At 27.9% G+C, this 22399-nt stretch overlaps 3 protein-coding genes across 3 annotated transcripts; 2 read left to right on the top strand and 1 right to left on the bottom strand.

Moving 5' to 3' along the window:
* The first annotated feature begins 6632 nt into the window (after window positions 1-6632).
* Window positions 6633-9578, top strand: LOC114129428 (uncharacterized). The gene is made up of 4 exons (XM_027994157.2): window positions 6633-6837; window positions 7001-7306; window positions 7393-7569; window positions 9343-9578. Exons 1-4 carry the CDS (start codon window positions 6669-6671, stop codon window positions 9360-9362), a joined length of 672 nt encoding a protein of 223 aa, XP_027849958.2. The 5' UTR covers window positions 6633-6668; the 3' UTR covers window positions 9363-9578.
* Window positions 9579-10297: 719 nt separating this feature from the next.
* LOC114129456 (uncharacterized) lies at window positions 10298-11827 on the top strand. The gene is made up of 2 exons (XM_027994190.2): window positions 10298-10882; window positions 11331-11827. The coding sequence occupies exons 1-2, from the start codon at window positions 10391-10393 to the stop codon at window positions 11658-11660; spliced, it is 822 nt and encodes a 273-aa protein (XP_027849991.1). The 5' UTR covers window positions 10298-10390; the 3' UTR covers window positions 11661-11827.
* A 2413-nt stretch (window positions 11828-14240) lies between these two features.
* Window positions 14241-19012, bottom strand: LOC114129454 (lachesin-like). Its single transcript, XM_027994188.2, has 6 exons — window positions 18853-19012; window positions 15550-15797; window positions 15233-15471; window positions 14849-15112; window positions 14645-14784; window positions 14241-14416 (listed from the first exon to the last, which is right to left on the bottom strand). Exons 1-6 carry the CDS (start codon window positions 18896-18898, stop codon window positions 14382-14384), a joined length of 972 nt encoding a protein of 323 aa, XP_027849989.2. The 5' UTR covers window positions 18899-19012; the 3' UTR covers window positions 14241-14381.
* Window positions 19013-22399: the final 3387 nt, after the last annotated feature.

The raw sequence follows: 22399 nt of genomic DNA, 5'->3' as shown, positions 1-22399 counted from the left end.
TTTATACTGCTCTAACTTAACTAAAAAGTCGGCATATGTGTCAAATGTATCACCAATTTTCAACATTTTTATAAGTATATAATAAATATAAAAAAACGATTTTAGAAAATATAAAGTACAACTTTAGAAAATATAACAGGTCACTGCATACACTATAGTTAAAAGAACACTGTAATAAAGCATACAAGCTTTAGTTCACTACATCCTAATACCTGGTGTTATCTTGAATGTCAGGGTTGGGTGTATGTTCTATTGTACTATACTATAGTTATTATTGTTTAAAAATTATCTTAATAGCATCAATTATATTAATAATGCTAATAATATTAGCATCAAAAAGGTACAAATAGGTATATTGGGTTTTACTTCAAGGTCGATTTAAATTTAAAAATTATGCAAATTCAAATACAAATCGCTGCGCATTTAATAACAATATGGTCGTGTGTCTATTATCAGTCCGACTATGGTCGGGTGTTTATACACAGCGTATATTATATATATATATAGGCTCTCTACCTAGAAGTACTTATAAATGACATTTTTTATGTTTTAAATATGAGACATTTAAAAGACCAATTTTATTAATTTAAATAACGAGACATTTCTTAAGTCTTTTATTTCTTCTTCAATTGAGTATCTATCAAATATATAGACTAAAGTATTCAACAAACAGTAATACACGTCAGTTTATACCAATAATAAATTCTAAAAGAAGAAGTGGTGGTTTCAATGGTTTTGGTCTTAAAATATGCCTAACAAGTCTTGGTATATTAATAGATTATGTTCAATCAATTGGAAATTATATTAACTTACAAGATTTCCTAAAAATATTTGGAAATAATTTGTCGGTAATTAGATCGCATGGTGGATTCTGTGACAACCCTATAGCAAGCCAATTTGAAGCCGCATATAAAAGACTATTAATACACAATGAAATAGTTACATCTTCTCAGGCAAATAATATATCCCAAAATATGACAGAAATACTGTCTACTAGTGCTTCCGAGAAAACCAATTTGGAATTTAATTGTTTGGACCTTGTTTTTTCAACGGGGACTGATGAAGATGAAACCATTTCAATGTTTCTAGCATTACAAAGTTCTCAACATATGTCTTATTTAATGGATGTGACTCAGTCATAGGTGGAGCTGTAACAAAGAAATTAATACAAATAATTAATTGCTCAGAATCTATGAAGGTTTTGTCTGAAATAAATTCAACTCCAATGCCATTCATAGAAATAAAAAAAAAAGGAAAACTTATACAAGCCAACTAATGACATGACTGAGTTTTGTAGAATCGCTGAAAATGTATTCCGAACTCATCAATCAATATATTCAACGGTTGGTACATTAAATATAAGAAAGACATTTATTATAAAATCATTTTCAAAGATAAATATCAACAAATACTCCTCAAGTTTGTCCAATCATATATTATAATATGATCAAGATTCAATAAATAATCATTTAATACAAATCAACAGTGAAATTTTCAAAATGTATTTTAATATAAGAATACATCATTTCAATCAATCAAGTAGTCAGCCTAAAAAAAGAATACGATCTCGCTTTACAAAACTTGTACATTTCAGACATCAATTATAAAAATGTGTACATTTTTTATTTTTTATTTTATAGGATATTCCTAGCCAACAGTAGACTTATCTATATCTAGAGATAATATTTACAATAAATGTGTACTTAGTAAGTTACAATTATTTTAAGTCAATTATTAATGTTTTTAAAATGTTTTACTAATAAAAATCCTTTTTATTCATATAAATAAGAATAGACTATACATTTACAGAAAAACATTGTATTATTCCTTTTGTTAAAATTGAGTGATTCAGTTTTAATACCTATGTTTCATCAATTCTTCTTTACACCATGTTATTGTACAGAAGATTTTTTTTTAATAATATCAAAAACTAGTTTAAGCAGCACTGTGTTCATTACCTCGTTTATAGCTGGTAAAATAAGTTCTCCGCAAACAGCATGTTACGTTCATGTTTTAGATTTGGCAATCATTAAAGAAATGTTGTACAACGCGGTACGCACACAATTCATCATCATTTTGCATCGACATTATTGAGACTTATTAACCAACGTCGACAATTTAAAAAATGTTTTTTTCAAATGTGAAAATAAAAAATATATATTTTTTACCTACCTATTTTTATTATCTAGTATGAACATATATTATATTATATTTATGTTCTTGTAGTCTTGACAATTTCATAGCTTCATCTGTAAAAACTATTTGGAAAATGAGGCACAGGTAATGTAATATCTTTTGTAGGTGATAGAATAAAAGTATAAAACCGTACATCAAACATTATTCAATATTAAATTGTCTAACTACCTACATTTTACGGTAGGTATCTGCGTGAAATAGCATACAACTAGAATAAATTCAGATAATATAAATTATAGAACAGCCCAAAGTCCAAAACATTATAAATAATATAAATGTTTTCCTAATAACGACCGGATTCAACAGACGACGGACGATAATAAATTCTAAAATATACAGAAAGTTTAGGCGACACAAACAATAATTATTATATCACTATATCATATAAATATGTAAAGGTACCTATTTTATCTACAGAGTTATTTTGCAAATATTTCCCTGTTGGCATATGGCCACAAATTGTTTTGTCCGCCTGAATTTTGTAAACCCAAACATCAGAATACAAGAATTTAGTGTTATATTTTATTAAATTCATATTTTAGTTTGGTTTATAATTCAAGTATAAGATAATAATTATAATAATCGTCAAGGAAAATCTGTATTTTTATATTACAACATAATATTAATATATATATTTATTTAATATCATTGCAGAATTTATAAGATAGTATAATTGATTAACAAAATATAATATATTTATGATATCTATGTATAAATATGTAACTTAGACAACATTACTAATAAACAAAATTTATAACTTATATTTTTAATTATTTTCTACTTGCAGAGCCGTACACAGTTTTTTTATTTTTTGTGAATTTAGAAAAATTTGTTATAGTAAAATTTACTATAATCATAAAAAAGTGGTGCACAATGCCATGTTTTAATCTACAATCTTGTTTACTTTCACAAGTAAACTCTATGTTATTTTCTTGTACGATTATTGATACAACTTCTAGAGCACCATTATTTATTTATTTATTTATTTATTACAATACGGGACGAACCCTTTAATACATGAATATAATAATATAATAATAACAGTTTTAGTAGCTTATGGAAACGTGGCTCAATATCAGAGAGAGAATGAAGGGTCAGTGTTGGCAATGCGCATAAGACGAATGATCGGTGAGTTAAGATAGTAGTTAGAGGAAGAGAAAGGTATATGAAATGGAACAGATGATCGTGTACAGCGAGAGGGGACATTAAATGAGACTTGGGATAGTAATTCAGGACTATCAATTTTAGATGAAAGAAGATTGGATAGAAATGTCAAGTTGAAAGACGACGATCGGCGAGGCTTTCTAAGGAAAAGAGGCGTTGGATTGGCGTGTAGTCGTGAGGTGAGCAGACTATCTTTAGTTTGTAAGCAGCTTGACGGAGGAATTTTCTTTGAACCCTTTCAATCATGGTACGTGCGGAAGCGGTGGACGGGTCCCAGAGGACGGAACCATACTCAAGGATATTATTCATTATTATGCATAATGTGTCCTCGAAATTGTCTATAATATGTTAGTTCACAGTTAACAAACAGCTGCACAACAGGAATGCTAGATTCTTTCAATCCACACATATTCAAAAAATGTTTATAAGTTTTCCACGATTTTATTTGTTCAGGATATCATTACCATTATCCAGTTATAATCGTTGACACGAAGAACACAATTTTGTGATGCAGGAATGTACAGTACTTCCTATAATATTATATATTAAGTTCAATGATTTTAAGTCCAATTCCATGTAGTTTTCTTGCATTGGAACAGTTTGTAACCTATAAGAATTAAGTGAAAATGCATCAAAATAATAGTTATGATCTAAATGAGAAATTAATGGTCCACTTTTTAAAACTGATGTGTTTAGGTTTTTACAATGCTCCACCAATGTAATATCACTATCCGCACAATAATTGAATTGTTTCACATCAGAAATAAATTGACTAACTGAAATGAGCTTCATCACATTTACAGTCTGCCGAAGAAGGCAGTTTACCTTCCCGTCGACGTACCTGTGAGAAAACATTCTCTTCAGCATATTGTGCAAAACGATGTGTCAAAATAAATTCATATCCATGTTTGAAAAGTACATGCGATAAATCACAGATGGATAATGTTATCAATGTTTATCCAGTAATTAAGAGTTTCTATTGATTTTTATTTAACTGAGTACCATTTATTGTGGTTATAAATTTCATTAAGAACTCAAATTTTTGGACAGAATTGCGTTAGGTTTGCATTAGATTTGTGTCTTTCTCACTTTAGAATTCATAATTACAAACCAATAATGAATTAATTTAATAAAAGCAGGTTCTTCTGGCAATTCTTTCAATTCTACTGCTACTCGGATCGCTGCAACAGTTTGTAAGCTAAAAACCCGAAGCGAAACAACCTTCGGAATTTTCTAAAAATTATTGGGGTAAATATCTTCATTTTTTAAATGATGCAACAACCGTATTTCTCTGTTCTCTGTCACCTCTTTTTCCACAGACTTTTAATGTGAAACTCAGTAACATGTTCAGTGACTCAATTTTCTTCCAGTTTAAAATATTTTCTTGAATTTTAATATAACCACCTAAAAGAGCGGACTTAAAATTTTTCAATAGATGGCATTGATCAGCAATAACATTAACAGCTTTTCCTTTATAATCAAACTTATTAGTACGAGCTCCTTGTTTGTTGATAGAAACATTCAGCATCTTCCATAAATTACGGTTTTTTCCTCCCATATCGGACGATATAGCAATTACAGTAAGTCCTAGCTCTGCTGCAAAGTCAATACATTCAAAAACAAAATTTTTCATATCCATTCCACTTTTTTTGATTTTCTGATATAGGACAATCCAAAACTTTCTTCTTGCTATGGACCATAGCTCTTCTAAGAAAAGCCACTAACAATTGATCGCCTTTCTCCTATACAGGACCTAAGGTCATATTTCCACTGAATTTCATTTCAAGTTTATTAATGGCTGTACAGTCTATGCATTTCATCTATACTTAAAAGGCAAAACCTGTCCAAATTTCTTATTTTTGATAGTAATGAAGTTTTTAGTCTCTAAAAATTTCAAAGTTAATTTCCAACTCTTACAATCTGCAAAACAGTGTTTTGTTTGCTGGTAATTAATAATGACTGCTGCGTCAATACTCATACCCAAGCACTATTAAAGCTAATCGGAACTTCAAAGCTGCAAATATAAAAACAATGGTATTCCAATAAAATTCAAATGAAAATAATTGACAATGAAAAAATAGATAGAAAAAATTATAACCTTTAATAATAGCTTCAGGGGAACATTCTTGTACCGAAGTACGCGTTTATGATTTTAATGCAGTAATTTGATCATCATCGAGAAACGTTTTCAATATTTGTTTTTGTTGTTCAATATAAATATTCAAGTTTTTATTTTTTCTTCTATTACAGCAATGAGCTTGTTGCATTTGTTATGAAGTTGTTCTAACAAAATTCCATTTTATTTTTTTAACTTATTTATCATTTGGTCTACCTCTTTTTTCTGAATGAAAAAAAATTTTCATTTCATTTTTTATTTTTCTATCATTTGATACTTAAGAACTTACAGTAAAGATATGAAATTCTTGCTCTAGTTGATGCACAGTAATGCAATGTAAGGATGCGGGACCTGCCGTTCCTTTGAATAATACTATTCTCCTGGTTCAAGAAAATGTTTTCAACCGTTATTTCTTCTACTACATAATACGTATTAGGATATAACTTCTGATTTCAATGTTATTATATTTTTTTTTTTTTTTGTCAGATTTTTCATTAAAGAGGTTACACATTTACAAAGTCCCCGTCATCTTCGTTTACTGTAGATAAAGCAATAGACCTTGATTCATGCAATTCCTTTAAAATTATCATTCTTTGATCCTAAACACAATATAACAACAAAACAAATGTTACAATTTAAAATTAACGTGATTTGAAATGTGTTACAAAAAGTTAATAAGTACCTCATTATATATAACTAATTGGTATATAAAATAAAAATAAAAGTATTAACTAATTTTTGGTTGGCTTAGTTATCTGTTTTGTATCTAAAATCTCTTCAGTAAAAGGTAAATCAATATTGCTTGTAGTTCTATTAATAAAATAAAGTATTTTTCACATTTGACCATTACCTACATTAAAATCTCAATAAAAATACAAGAATCGTACAAGAGAAAAATAATTTAGTTCTACATCAATTATTAGGGTCAACCTTTTTGTATTTGTTGATTTAATACATAAAATAATAAATATAAATATTATCATATTTATAATTGCTTGTTTTAAAATCACTTAAAATATGCAAGAGATCATATGGCACCAATTTTTTTAAAAAACTGAAATAATTACCTACAGGGAAATCTATTTCATTTATTATTATTTCATTTATATTATAGACTGGAAATATATTTTTACGTTTTCTATGGATACACAACGAGTAGATTTTTTTTCATAATTTATTTTAATTTTTGTTTATGTTTATAAACTTCATTAAGACATTTATTATTGTTGAAATGTCTAAAGTACAGTTATGTCCGCTTGTTCCGTGTAACTTCGCCATGTTCTGTGGAATGATTTACATAATTGTCATTATGGTTGGCACATTTTATTTTTCAAGCATTATATCATCGCAACAACAATCATGTAAGTATCCACCGTGATACTATATAATTAATATAATAGGTACTTACAAAAGCTGAAATTTTCTATAAAATATACAACTTAACATTTTTAAACTTATCTGTTCCTATCCTGATAAGAAAAAAGAAAATATTTAGTACAATAATAATGGGTATTTCGTATTTAGATACACATCTACAACGAAAGAACACGTTAGTATATTACGGGGTGAATCGGCGCTTATCCATTGATCCTACAGAAGATGTAAAGGAGAAGCACTATCACGTTACAGAAGGTCATCCTCAAAAGCAAATGACAAAAATAGGAAACTCTTCATGGTTGATACCCTTATGCTACGTACAATGGTTGTTGCCTTTATTGCCATTCTGTGATAAACATCGACAACAGGACCATTCATTATTAATGCAACCGACGAAATCGACTAACAAAATGCAATCGAAAAACAATACATCGATTGGGTCTGACCAGAAAGGTACATACCTACTCTTAAAGGACAATCACATTTATTGATTTTATACTTATCATAATTTATTACATAATAAAAAAATAATAATACAGATTTCGTGACAAATCAGTTCATCACAAGATCTAAGGGAAAATACAATGTCATAGATCTTCCATTCTCGAAGCTAGTTCCTTTGGTCTACATAAGCACTGCGTTCATCTTCGGAGTTGGGTTTATTATTATATTAGTCTTCTCACTATGTGTTTGCGTACGATCATGGAGCACAAATTGTAATAGTATAATTATATAATCAAACAATTAAATAATATATGTGTGTAACAAAAAATTAAAAATGTTAATTAGAAGCAGATGATTTAATACAATCATTTAAAGCAGTAGCCGTGTATGTTATTTAATACTTGATATTATTCGTTGGCAATGGTATTATGTTACCTAAAAAATTAAGTTTTATCAATAAAAAATAAAGTAATGGCAGTCACTATATATTAGTGTATAAGACGTTGAAAAAATACTTTTTTTTTAAATTAAGTACAATTCGATAATTTATAAAAGGTCCTCTACTCTTTATCGTCTATCATGGTCCATGGGGTCAGTTTTCACTTTTCATAATACTTTAGGTTACTCATCAGGTTTACGCTAGAATTAGTAGCTTTTATTTCTGTTCAGTTCTCTAACTCTTCATATGTGAGCTTGTAAATTCCAAACTTTTAAGAAGTATCTACTTCGTAACTTCTATTTCGTAATATTACTATTGTCACATTTTATATTATTGAGAAATGTTGTTGCCATTAATCGATATTAAATCGATAATATCTCCATTTTCAATATCAATGATTGTGAATGGATTGGATAGTTTCGAAGTTTCGATCATCTTTATAATCTCAGACAAGACTATGAAAGACACCAAATTTTTTGGTTTTTAATCATGGCTAAATAATAAAGTTATGTTTAGATGCCAAGAATCGACACTTTACTCTTTTATATCAGCAATAGTAATTACGAGATAGATCTAGAACTTCATATAGAATTAACAATTTAAAGATAAACTTACAAACAAAAATTAAGACATAATCAAACTTCATAAATTCCATAAGATAATTATAGAACATCAATATATATATATTTCATATTTAGATTAATTAATTTTATCATTAAATGGGAGATTTACAGAGAACAAAGAGAAATTTGAAATGTATCAATTCAAAATATTTGATATAGAATTTCAGTAGAATCTCGGTAATCCAACTATATTAACCTTTATTTATCTGGCAAATGACCATAAAATTACTTTCATAAACAAAAAGAATAGAGGAGTAGTATTCAAAACTAAACTGATTAAAAATTTGACAGATTATTTAATTTCATTCCAGTTCTCAACTCAAATAGGTGTTAGGACTAAGTTCCCGGGCGATTGTAAACTCTCCCGATGGTACACTCTCCCGGGTCTACTCCAGTTAACAGAGTGTAAACTCTCCCGGATTTATTCCTGTACTACCTAACGAAAATATGTAAACTCTCCCGGGTCTAGTAAAAATCATAAAATAAATTTAATATACATTTAAGTTGCGTTTAAAAATAGTCAATCATATATATTAATAATTACAATATAAATTAATGTCTTTAGCTGCTATGAACATGATATTATAGTCAAAATACAATAAAAAATAAAATTTCAAAAAATCCGATATACATTTAAGTTTCTTTTAAAAATATTCAATAATAATAATTTAAGTTACAAATACAAAATATATGTAAAAATTTGAAACTCGTAGTGTAGCAATAACATTTAAAACAACTTGGGAGAGCTTACATACTTCCTACAGGTAACTATAAAGTTGACCCGGGAGAGTTTACACATTTACTTCAGGTAAACATAATTTTGACCCGGGAGAGTTTACATTCTGGAGAGTTTACTATTTTTAAAAATCGGGATAGTTTACCATAAAATCGGGAGAGTTTACCACCACCCAAGTTCCCAATCATAGCCAGCCAGGTAGAAGCCCTTAACTTTTTTAGACATTTACTTTATTGTTGGTACCTAGTGACTATTCATGTATCGTAAAGATACGTTCAGAAGTATCGCGGTATCCGGCTTTGTTAATATGGTGATTTAAAAACACTAATGAGTCGACGGAAAAAACACACTTCACTGGACTAATTTTCAACAATGCCTTCATGCAGGATGATCAAGTGAAACCACGTGGCCTGCGGAATGGAAGTACACCATAATGAGTCGTTACTTCACTTATAAGTACTGTACGTCGGACCGACTAAGTCCGAAACGTTGGGTCTTTTGTTGAGTGACACGAGCATGTAGTTACCACGTAACAGGTAACTTTAATACACTGATTATAGAAAAATTGCCTAGACGTATGTAAGCTATTGCTATGGTGAACTACGCCAAAACCTTGGTAAGCGATTGCGGCAACGTCGAGATTTCTGTTTATATAATGAAAAAAAACGTGAGTTATCGGTGTTCGCTCTCACGGAATTCAAATTCGTATAATGTTGGTTTATAGTTTTTCAAAACAATATAGTCGAGTAACATGATGATATCCGTCCAATTTTACATCATGCATCGAACTAAACTAATGTGTCAGAAGGTATTGACAATAGCTAGACCACCGATTTTGCCTAGTTCTGGTTTTATATGGACCGAATGTGCCAAGGGATGAATAGATTAAGCGAAAAGATTTGTTTTAAATAATGACTTACAAAAAGACTTTTTTTTTATGAATACAAAATAAGAATTAACAAAAATTGCACGAATAATAAAACTACGAAAAACGATTAAAAATGCACTGCCACGCTACAACGTTAGAAATATTAATAATAATGGTAATGTGTTGTGGGACTTCATACTACTAATAATAATATAATAATGAATAAAATATAAAAATTGAATATAATCATACCTTTATAACTATTATACCTTACTATCATCGGTTACAATGCAATGAAATCTGTCACCATTGGTTTTCTTTAATTGTTTACACACCAGGATGTGTACATTTATAATATATTATTATTTATTTATTAAAAGTGTATAACTATGCTATGAAATTTTAAAATTAAAAAAATTGTTTTAACATGAATAACATTACCAACGGCGGAACCCTAACGTCCAGAACTATACTGTTCACGGGGGAGCTTTTGGTATGCACGTCGATGGTGACTGGAATAACCGTACTTTTATATTTTTTACTAGCCAGACGTCCACGCGCAATTCGATTGGTGACCGCAAATGGTTGGTCTTTCGCTATGCACATGGCACCTTACGCAATCAATTTTATGGTATGTTGGCATCTCCTGTTAGCGTTCGAAAGACTAATCCTGTCCACACGGATCGTAACTTTCACGTCCAGACACTATATAACATCTAAAGTAACATTGAACATCACCGCGTTCGTCACCAAGCACCATCTGTTCTGCACGCGTTCCAACTTCTTCTACAAAGCGATGTTGTTTGTCGGCCACTTGGTTTTGGTTGCCACGTCAGACGTCATGTGTTACGAAAAATATGAAAAGACGACAATACACGTAGCTATGCTACTGTTGCTCTGCCTGACCGTACTCATATTGGTGGGTTGAAAATTTATAATCGACATCATTAATTTATTTTGTTATAGAGATGAGCGTAGGGAGCTGATCAGGTTCCGTTTACACAATATAATAACCAGTCATATTATGTTTTTATTCACCAAAATTATAAAGTTATGTTATTTGTTTATACTTTTCATACACATATAGGAACGAATTAAATCTGAAAAAATTAATACTTTATTGATGATGAATTGTAAATAATAATTAAGTAGCCATTATAAAACCTTTTTAAATAGTATTTTATGTTTTACTTCTTAACACTTCTTCTAATCCACTGCTCTTCTCAATCCATAGCTTATAATAAGTATATATCAGTTCCATATATAATTGATGTAAACAATTTTATCTCTTTCGTCTTATCATTATATACATATACATATTATACATACCCTCTACAAATGGTATTGATATAATATCCCATACACAGATAGCACCGGCAAATACATATCAAAAGTTGGTATTAACTGACTTTCTCACTTGGAAGCGATTCTCATTGGTGTACGGACTAGTGACAAGTGCATGCCACAATTGGCTTAATTCTGGCAGTAAAGGGGCCGTCGACACATTGCTGTTGGTACTGGTAGTGCATGTGCAGTTGGTGTTTCTGTGCATCACATACTTTTCAGACGGCCAACAAATACTGCGCAATATTGTCGGACTGGGCACGTACAATCCAATGGCAGATTCGCTGGACATATACTTCACGATGGACTCGATAGTGTCTAGAACAGGCGCGTACATGTACAACCACCATTAAGGCTAGTTCACACGATAATACTGATATCAAGGCAGTAAGTTCATGGCACTGCAAGAAATTCAACGTCGAAAAATAAAATTTCGTATGCTGTTCACACATAAATTAGTTCCACCGCATTAATAGACATAATTATTAATAAATAAATAGAGACCGTTCTGAAAATTTCATCATCAGTTATTGATTTTGTTTACTTGCTACTTTGCTATTCCACTATTGACAAGGTAATTTAATCTAGGGAAGAGTATTTTAGTCAAATATAAATTCGATTAAAAATATCCTAAATTATAACACCTATACATATTTTATCATATAACCCGGAATATTTTTTTAAAAATATTTGTATTAAAATATTCTATATTTATAAGTACCTAATTACATTTTCTATGTTTTTAATTTATTTAAAAATGTTATTTTTTTCTATAATTATGTTTTAATTGATAGTTGATCATTGATATTAAACTGTAATATTTTTCTAATTAATAAAATAAACTACCATTGACTTCTTTAGCGTTATTATCGTTCTTTCAAACTGATCTCTGGAAAATAACCTCTTACCATTTTGTAGTTGGAGTTGTTATTTTGAGACGGCTACCCGGGTGTTTAAGCCAATCATTTTAATGGAATAAATACCTCTTAAGTTTATGGGTTATTCATTATTTATATCTTAAATCTACTTTTTAAATTATGAGAAGAATTGAAAAATCGGATTAAGCCGGTAGCGCTTGAAAATGGTAGGCAATCGTGTGACCTATGACTTATAATAACATAGGGCTTACTTATCATCTATACATACAATCAGGAGATAGAGTGAGCCACCGTTAGCGTATAACCCAGGGCTTATTCTAAGGATTTTTACCTATTGCCCAAACACACTGAAAAGTTTATTTTTTGAAATTTATTTGGATTATGATACGTGAAACACTAATGTATTATGTATTTGTAGATGATACATTTCTATAACAATTTTCTTTTAAGTATTTGTTGTTGTTACTACAAGTTTAAATTTTAAAATTTAAAATATAAAAATGATTTTTTTTATATAGATACCTACATGAAATTTCAAAACTCTATATGTATAGTTTAGTAATTCAACATTTCAAAGATAATCACTCATGCTCAGATGGCTTAAGTAGCATATTTTTATATTTTTTTAAACAATTTATATAATTCTTTTTAACCTACAACGTATTTAAAATAATATTGAATATAAAAGACAATATTAGAGTACCTATCCATATGTAAGGTAGATAGGCACTTACATAGTTTTAGATTCAACAATAACCGGCGATCCCTTATGAAATGTTTTAACATTCAATAAACAATCATCAAATTGTTTTTTGTCCAAATCGTTACTAGTTTAACAATTGTTAATTTAAAACCAAACCTATTTGAAAACTGACTATAACGTACAATGTTGTAGTTTAAAGGTACCTACCTATGTCGTTTATGATTGTAACGGTCAACGGACACTGTGATTGTAATAAAACTATGAAATATTTAATATTTAATTTTATAATAGAGTAATACACTTCACACTGATACAATTTGAAGTGTTTCGTCAAGTAATGTTAAAACCAGTCAACATTGAATTGAAAAAGTAATGACTAAAGACCAGATTCCCATGCAATTGCATTTTTTAATGGCGTGTTCTAAATTCTATAAAAACAAGCTACAAATCCAAATCAAGATATGTAGATTAAGAAAGTTTTATGTTGCACAAAATTGCACGTTTTGGGTTTTATTTTTATAAAAATGTACTTTTGTACAAATATTAGGTTCTGAGCGGAGCGAGAAATGTATTTGTTTTACAATGATGTTTATTTCTTTTTTATTCTGTAAGCACTTTTTCTCCCCCTAAACTTGCTCAAAAGTACAAGTGTAACATATTTTCTGAAAGGTAATTTTTTTGAGCTGGTACTTTAAACAGGTCATTTTTCGATTTTCGAAATGATACTTGAAATAAAAGCGGTTAAAGGAGAATAAATTCATGAAAAACTTCACGATTATGTAGTATAAAATGATTACGGCATTGTTTATCTCAATAGAAACGAATAAAACTAAATAAAAAAGATCCCCTAGTCCGTTCAGAATCGTTTTTTATCGAATGCAATCATATTGCATTCAAATCGAATACCTACAGTAAAATTACTCTATCCTGTCCAAGGACCGAAGGGATGATTCCGTCCAATAGAGGGTCCGTTATAAAGAAGTTTTACTGTAAAAGAATTGTGCAATAGGTAATCTTGCAATAGATTTTTAAATTCGTAAAATTGTATAAATTGAATAATATGAGCTGAATCCCAAGTTACCAAGTTTATTATTCGCTCTTTTCAAATAATATATAAATATAATTTACCTATCCTAAATAATTATGTTTTCACAGTAATAATAGGTATTGCTTTTAATAAATTATAAATTTATATTATTCACGTTAAAGATTAAAAATAATCCTTGAAAAATGACAACGTACGACTATCATTAATTTACACGATAAATGAAAACCATTTCATTTCATTTGTCATCTTTTTAAATTATATTACCAATTTAATTTTAATTGTTCAACATAAAGGAAAGTCAATATTATGTTATTTTAGAATTATATTATTTCATCTTTAATACATTGTTTTTGGACAGAAAAATAATAATTAAATGTATATAAATATAAAAATGGTAAACGGAAACAACTAGAATAAAACAGCAGCTTGCGTGGTCCGATAATTCTTAACAAACAGGAGGACACTGTGGTAATACCGTTTCTGTAAAATAAACAAATATAAGAAGTTATTAATTATATGTTAATTGCCGAAAAATTAAATCGTCATAAACCTTGAAATAAAAAACTATTTTTTAAGTAAAAATTAAAATAATACAATCAATGAAAATAAATGTAAAATTATATTTAAAATCTTTTCATATTGCATTATTACGTTTACAACTTAAGCTAATCAAATTTAAATGCATATGTTTGTATAAATATTATTTACCAAAAACAGTAATTGTTATTTCAGCAGTTTCTAAATTATTTGCTGCTTGGCAGATATAATCACCATAAAGATAATTTTTAATTTTTATAATTTGTAATCTACTGTCAATTTTGTCGTCAGCAGTAGCAAAATCTGATATTCTAAAAGTAAAAAAAAAAGTGACATTAAATGTTATTCCATCGATAACAATGATTAAGATCATACAAGTAATGTTTATTATTAGATAATTGTACGCCATTAAACATCCAAATGAGAGCTGGTGGAGGATTCGACTCAACATGACATTCAAGATATACGTCGTAATTAACAGCTTGTCCCACTCTAGTTTGTAAAACAGTTACTACTGGAGGAAATTCTACTTCTATGGAAATTCTACGTCTTGTACCTTTGCCAACACCATTTTCAGCTATACAATAGTAGGTTCCACGATCTTCTTTTTGTATAGCAGGAATTTTCAAAATGTTACCTCTAGAGGATGTAATGCATAATTAATTTATGTAATTAATCATTAATAAATTATACTTAAAATAATGTTTAATAAGTTTATGTATTTTGTATTATTGTTGGTACCTATACATTGATACTCACATAGTTAAAATTGCATTGTTAGGTTTCCTCCAGAAAATACGTGGAGTAGGATATCCACCAGCAAAACATGCAAGTTGCACTGATTGACCTTCTTCTACAACTAATGATTTGGTAGAGTTGTCATAAATAAATGGTGGTCTACGCACCAATAACTCGGTGTAATAAGATATTTCGGCATTAAACCCAATTATTAGATCACAGCGATAGATACTGGCATCGTCTTCCTGAATATCATTAATCTGAAAATATATATTATTTCCAAATTTGATTGTCATTCAATAGGCACATGGACTTATATTTTTTTTCTAACTAATTACATGTATTATGAATCGACTGCTATCTTGCTTTATTTCTGTTATCAATGAAACTCTTGGATCTTTGACAATAAGTGTACTTCCAGACGAAAGTAAAATAGATGTATCTATTTCATCTGTTGTAACCTTGAACCATAAAACATTGAACTCTAAGAAATGTTTGGTTGAACAATCCAAATCCACTTCACCCCCAATATCTCTTACAAGTGTTTGTGTGATAGGAGGTATAAATGGGTTTTTTTGTGAATAAGCTAAAATTAAAATTCAATCATTATTGTTATTAATTAGATTATGCAACATTACAACTTTTGTGAATAATGTGTATAATTATTTATAATATAGCAAATTTGTATCATAAATAATATATTTTTATAATTGCACATAATAACATTATTCATATAAATCTAAAATATCAAAATACGTTTAGTTTAAAAATTAAACCTTTAAATTTGATGACAGACAATTGACCATAATATAATAGACCACATAAAATGATTCTATAATATGTGGATATACTATGTTTGTAAGAAAAAGACAACATATTATTATTGACTATTAATACTAGTATGTATAATCAATGATTTTATCTTTATAATAAGTGAACTTAACAAAATACAACTTTTAGTGGATTTTATTTACTTGTTTACTTATACAAACTGTGATTTCTCTTTGTTCAGTTTGAACAGTGTAAGATTACCAAATTTTTTTATTACAATTTTGAACATCAAAATCATGAAAATAAACATATTTAAAATAAGCATTCAACTGTTATTGAAAGTATTTCAAAAATAATGTTTATTCTATAATTTTTTGTTTGCACATATTACAATTTCACATTTTTCCACTTGAATAGTGTATGAACCCATAAAAGTATTAAAATTACCAAATTTAACTAGTAATTCTAAAATTAAAAGCACATTAACAAAGGAAGAAAAAAATGTAAAGTATTAAAGCATAAATACAAAGAAACTAATATTATTGAAGTACATATTTAATAGTATAATTTAAACAATATAATCATAAAATGTTATAAGTTAAAACTAAATTAGTTATACTTATTAATTAAACTTATAGTTGTAACTAGTTTCATTTTATATAATTAAATTATATAAATGTATTTGCATGTTTGTATGAAATATTTTAATTAAATATATTAATTAAAATTCATTTTTAAAAAAATAAATAAAAAATTAAACTGCTCATAAGTTTGTTGTTACACCTTTCAAATTCAAATTTAATATATTTGTTTGGGAATTATGTTTAAAATTCTTGTAAATATTTTATATACTATAGAATACAATTAATTATTCATTATTTTTGTCGAATGTATTATATATTATTAGGTATATATTGTTTAATGATAAAACTTATAAGTACCCTATTGTATTATTGGCTCAGCTTGTTAACTTAAAATAAATAAATAAGGATGAAAATAATATTTTGGTGCATTAAATGTGTATAATTGAATTAATAAAACATAATATATTATACAAAGTTAAGAGTATTGAAACATAGATTACAAATTTTAAAATACTAAATTTTAAATCATTGCTATCATTGGACAAACAGCGGTTAAATCAATTTCTAAAATTGAACATTTAATATTTTTTTTTTTTTTTTTGTTATTAATGATTATTGCATTATAATAAAAACATTAATATAAAAATGCTAACTCCCAATGAATAACTGTATAATAATAATTAAAATTTAAAATATTTTTATATCATATCATACATTATTATATTATATTTTTGTTATTATTTATTAGAAATGGGTATCAATATCTAATATCAAAATTATTATTTTATTATTAGTTTGTATAATAATTATTAGATATAAGGTTATAATAGTATTCAATAAATTTATAATAAAATGATGTATTAATATTAAAATAACAGTAAAATGTCAAAAAATCAATAAAAAATCTTGTATTAAATAATTATCAACGGGTGTTAAGTTTTTATTTTACTCTAATATATAACATGGGCACTAGATGTGTTAGGCAGAACTGGTAACTTGTATGTCCGTTGTTCATCAAATAAAAACCTAATTACTTTTAAAATTGTTAAGATGGATTCTAGGAGTTTTTTGGACAGGACTAAAATTAATAGAAAGTTAATCACTGGACTAAGATATAATAAGTAGGTAGGCATAGGGTTAGTTTAAATGTTTTAGTACTTATTAAAACTTTAAATATAGATTGATACCTACCTTCATATATTATATTATATCTATTACTGCAGTAGGTATACATTATAAATAAGCATAAGTCACTTAAGCACTATATACAATATTAAACAACTCTTATAACTGATAATAATGTATTAGTAATTTATTGATAGATGTTTGTCATAGGGAGGTGTTATATTTAATAAAGCTTTATTTGTGATATGTTTAGCTGATACTTAACTTATATAGATGTTATGGACAAAGTAGAAAGTCGGGCACTGTGTACAATGCCCAATTAAATTTAGTCACTATAGACTAAATATTTAATACATAAAAAGTTAAATAAAACATCTTACAGAAAATATCATTAACTTGCACAGCTTTTTTAATATTATTATTTATAAGCGGATTGATATGAATAAAATACAATTTATTATTAAATTACAATTATTTTGATAATTTTATATTAATTATTAATTATTACTAAAAAATAATGAAGGGCTATAGCATTATTTTACATTATCCATTACCACATACATCACTATTATGGCATTTAGAGTTCAAGAGTTGCTAAGTCGACCAGATTTTTTACATTTACAGATTTACACAATGTATTGCAAGTACACCTATCGTACGCTTGGCCACCTAAATTAGAAGATTTTTAAAGATAATTAGATATTAAAATATCTAAGTATAGTTTTGTAGTGATATTTTTAAGTATAAAACTTAAATGTAATTCAATATAAATGTGTGCAGCGTGCTGTATTTAATTCACTATGCCCATTTGAATCTGGGCAGGGTAGATTCAAGATTGTCCGGGCAATCTAGTACAATGCACGGTCAATGTATAAACAATTTGAGTGTTGAAATTATCATTCTTACATTGTACATATTGTTCGGGCATTGTTATACAATGCCTAAATTTCCTACTTTGCCCGTAACATAGACATATTTGTGATCAAATATAGAACATAGGTAATTAGTGCTGTTATAAGTAGTTCAGGTAAGAAATAATAAAAATAATAATGAGGGATATGGCTCATAACCTCTCTATTAATTAAATTGACAACAGGTTTAGAATCTAGTCTGACTAACGACACCTCCGCCATTTATGCGATGTGGTAAACAGGTACTTACCGAGAGTGATGTATAGCAAAAGAAGTACGCCATAGATGTTCTTCATTTCGAAATGTCAGCAGCAATATTGATAAATATATTTATTAATAAACTTAATCCTCTTTTATGGAAATGAATTATGAAATGACAAAATTGCAGTTAGTTCTGCTAAAAAAGACAGAAAGAAAGAATACAGATAAATGTTGTTTGATTAAGTAGTGCACAGGCTAGCAGCTGTGTCGTCTATGGTTAGGAATAACAGTGCATCCAAAAATAGGAAATCAAAATATCAGTGAAATAATGTGTTTAGACAATTTCTTCCGTGCCCATAGACGATCGCTTAAAATTACAATGACTCTTTAAACATAATTCAGTGGTTCATAACTATTCCGGTCAATTTAAATGAACAATAAAATATGAACCTACCACAGATATATAATACAACTAAATATTCGACTTCCTGCACCCTTAGCATAAAATATTCAAGAAGGGTAAAATGAGGAGTGTTTAAATACAGGAATTCACCGCTCATGGAGAGCACGCGCAATATGGTATCTAGGCATACCTTACTAGATAACAATGATAACATGATGATTTAAAATTTTGCATTTATTTGATTTATGTCTTTTTTCAAATGGATTTTTCTTGTAATATTTGTAATAAAAACTTTTCAACCAAATATTCACTAGAAAGACATAAAAAAATCGTCCATAAGATAGAAAATATTATTTTAGAAGAATCATATTTTTCAAAATTTAATATACAATTGCAATGGTCTTAATCTTAAAATGAAAACTTCAATTGATAACGGGAATTCGTTATCTAGTTCTATGTAGAAATCTGTGATTTAAACACTCCTGTAAAATGACCGACTATCTTATCAAAGAAGTACTTGTTTACATTTTGTTCAGTATCATTTATGAAAACTGAACAGAAGTCAGAAATGAGAAAACAATTTCAAAACATTATAATGTTATACGAATAAACTATGTACTATGATATAAGTATTTAACTTGACTATGATGAATGAAAATAAATAATATGTATACAACTGCAACTGTTATTATACTGTTTTGTGATAATTGATTAATAATATAATAATATGCAGTTCGATATTAAACGCTAAACCACGAACTAAGATATATATATGATACATATATATCTATCTATATACATACATATTTATTATTTTTGTAACATTTTTCACTGATGCTTCGCTCCTAATGGTTACAGCGTAATGTTGTATAGCTTAAAGCCTTCATCGACAAATGGACTATCCAACACAAAATTAATTTTTTAATTCGAACCAGTAGTTCCTAAGATTAGCGAGTTCAAACAAACTAACAAACTCATCAGCTTTATATATTAGTATAGGTTTATATCTTAGGGCAATCAGTCAAAATATCCAAGGACAAAATATCCAAATGTATCTGTTTTTCCGAAAATAAGTACATTACAGTTTATTTTCCAATAAAATTAGCTCAAATATCAAATTATTTAATTATAAAAAAATGCCTGATGTATAATAATGATATAAATATAAATATATTATATAATATATAAATTAAGTTAATAGTAATAATATCACAAATTATCCTGCACACATTAGTTAAATAGTCAAATAATATACTACACCATTTAACTCAACCTTTATCCGCTGTATTACTAATAGTAATAATATCACAAACTAAATAACTTAACCAATTAAAAAAATCGTTAACTTGCCTAGCCTTGATAATATGTATAGTTAAAATGTAAAATAATTTTTAAGAATTTTGACAAAACAATCATTATTATAATATATATTATTATAAATAAAAAAAAATGTATAATAAAATAGAAAAGGATCTAGAAACTAATACGGTTTCTATATAATTCTATATCTCCCCCAATCCACCCCTGAGTTGAGTTTTTAATAAAAGCTCACCACGCTCAACACATACATCAACGCGCAATATACATACACTCACCGATGATAAAGGTAAAATGTAATAATATATAAAAATAATATTGTATTTCAACCTAGACATTTCATGAGACGCCAAGGCATTATATTTATTGAAATGTCCAGGAATATTACTATCGGAATTGGACTATACTGAACTTCACTTCATCACAACACATTTGATGACATGTACCAAAGATACAGGGAAAATCAATGTCACAAAATGTGTAAATGAAATGCTCTAACTTGCAAAAGATCATGAAAAAAAGCTAGGACAAATATTTATTGAAGTTGTACCAAAAGTTGATCATAACACAAAAGCTCTGATACCAGCCGAAAAAATCGTGAAAAGAAGATTAAGGAGACAAAAATCGAAAAACAATCCAATAACTTCTAATTGTCTTAGTGAAGTAGTTAATGAGAATGATTGGTGTTATTTGGATGACAAATCAACACGATTTTTATTGCACTATAACGGAACCGACAAAATTGGACGGATAATTGTTTTTGCAACAGATAATTGTTTAAAATATTTAACTGAAGCTTCATGGACGGACATTTTTCAATGGCTCCACTATTATTCCAACAACTGTACGTCATTCGTGTTAAAGTAAATAGTGTTTGTATAACTACCGCTTTTATTTTACTTACAAATAAAACAAAATCTTGCTTCGAAGAAATGCCTCAAATCATAATAAAAAAATGTGCCAAAAGAATTTTGTTTCCGAACCCACAAATAATTAATGTTTATTTTAAAAAAGCAGTAATCAATGCTATAAAACACGAACTACTACATGTAGTAGTTCGTGCTATAAAAACTTTTATTGGAGAGGTTATACAAATCTTTTTTCATCTATGTTAAAGTACCTACAGAAAAATACAACATTTAGGTCATGAACAATTATACAGCTCAAATGAAGAGTTTTCCCATATTTGTGGCATGTAAGACAGTCTTTTTACTAATAAATGATATTAATACAGGTAAGTAATTACAACTTAAAATATAATTTGATAATTTAAAATATGGAAAGAGGGGACCACTCTAATGTACATTTTACTCTATTTAGTATAGTTTGAGATAGTAGGTATTACACTATTGAAGTAATTTATTTCGTTTTTTAGGTCATCGAGTCCTTACTTATGAGCAGGGATAGGATTTTTATGCAATAAAAAATTGTAAAATATGCATTTTATTTACGTAAATATACGTATAATTGAGATTAAAATTTTAAAATTAATTATTTATTTTTCACGTGCATTAATTATTATTTTAATAATAAAATTTATAATTGTCAAACTAACAATGTATGTAAGGGATGGAATAGTCGGTTTTCGAGTACTTAATTATTATTAGGTATTAAAATTCAATTAAAATATTCAATATAATTTGTTTAATATTGATTTAGGTGAATCACAAGCATCCAACAATTTGGACATTAATTACTAAGATGCGACATGAAAATGCAGCAGACGAAACTTAAGTAGCACCGCGTCAGTTGAGTACCATTGGACCACCATCGAAAAAAAAAAGGTATATTAAAATATCTTTGCGAAGAATTCAATGATGGAAGTAGGGACATTCCAAATTTTTTAAATGCAAGTCTGTATTCATAAAAACAAATT

This window comes from Aphis gossypii, chromosome X (genome assembly GCF_020184175.1).
Source record: "Aphis gossypii isolate Hap1 chromosome X, ASM2018417v2, whole genome shotgun sequence".
NCBI classification, from domain to species: domain Eukaryota; kingdom Metazoa; phylum Arthropoda; class Insecta; order Hemiptera; family Aphididae; genus Aphis; species Aphis gossypii.
This window is presented reverse-complemented; position numbering and strand designations above follow the sequence as displayed.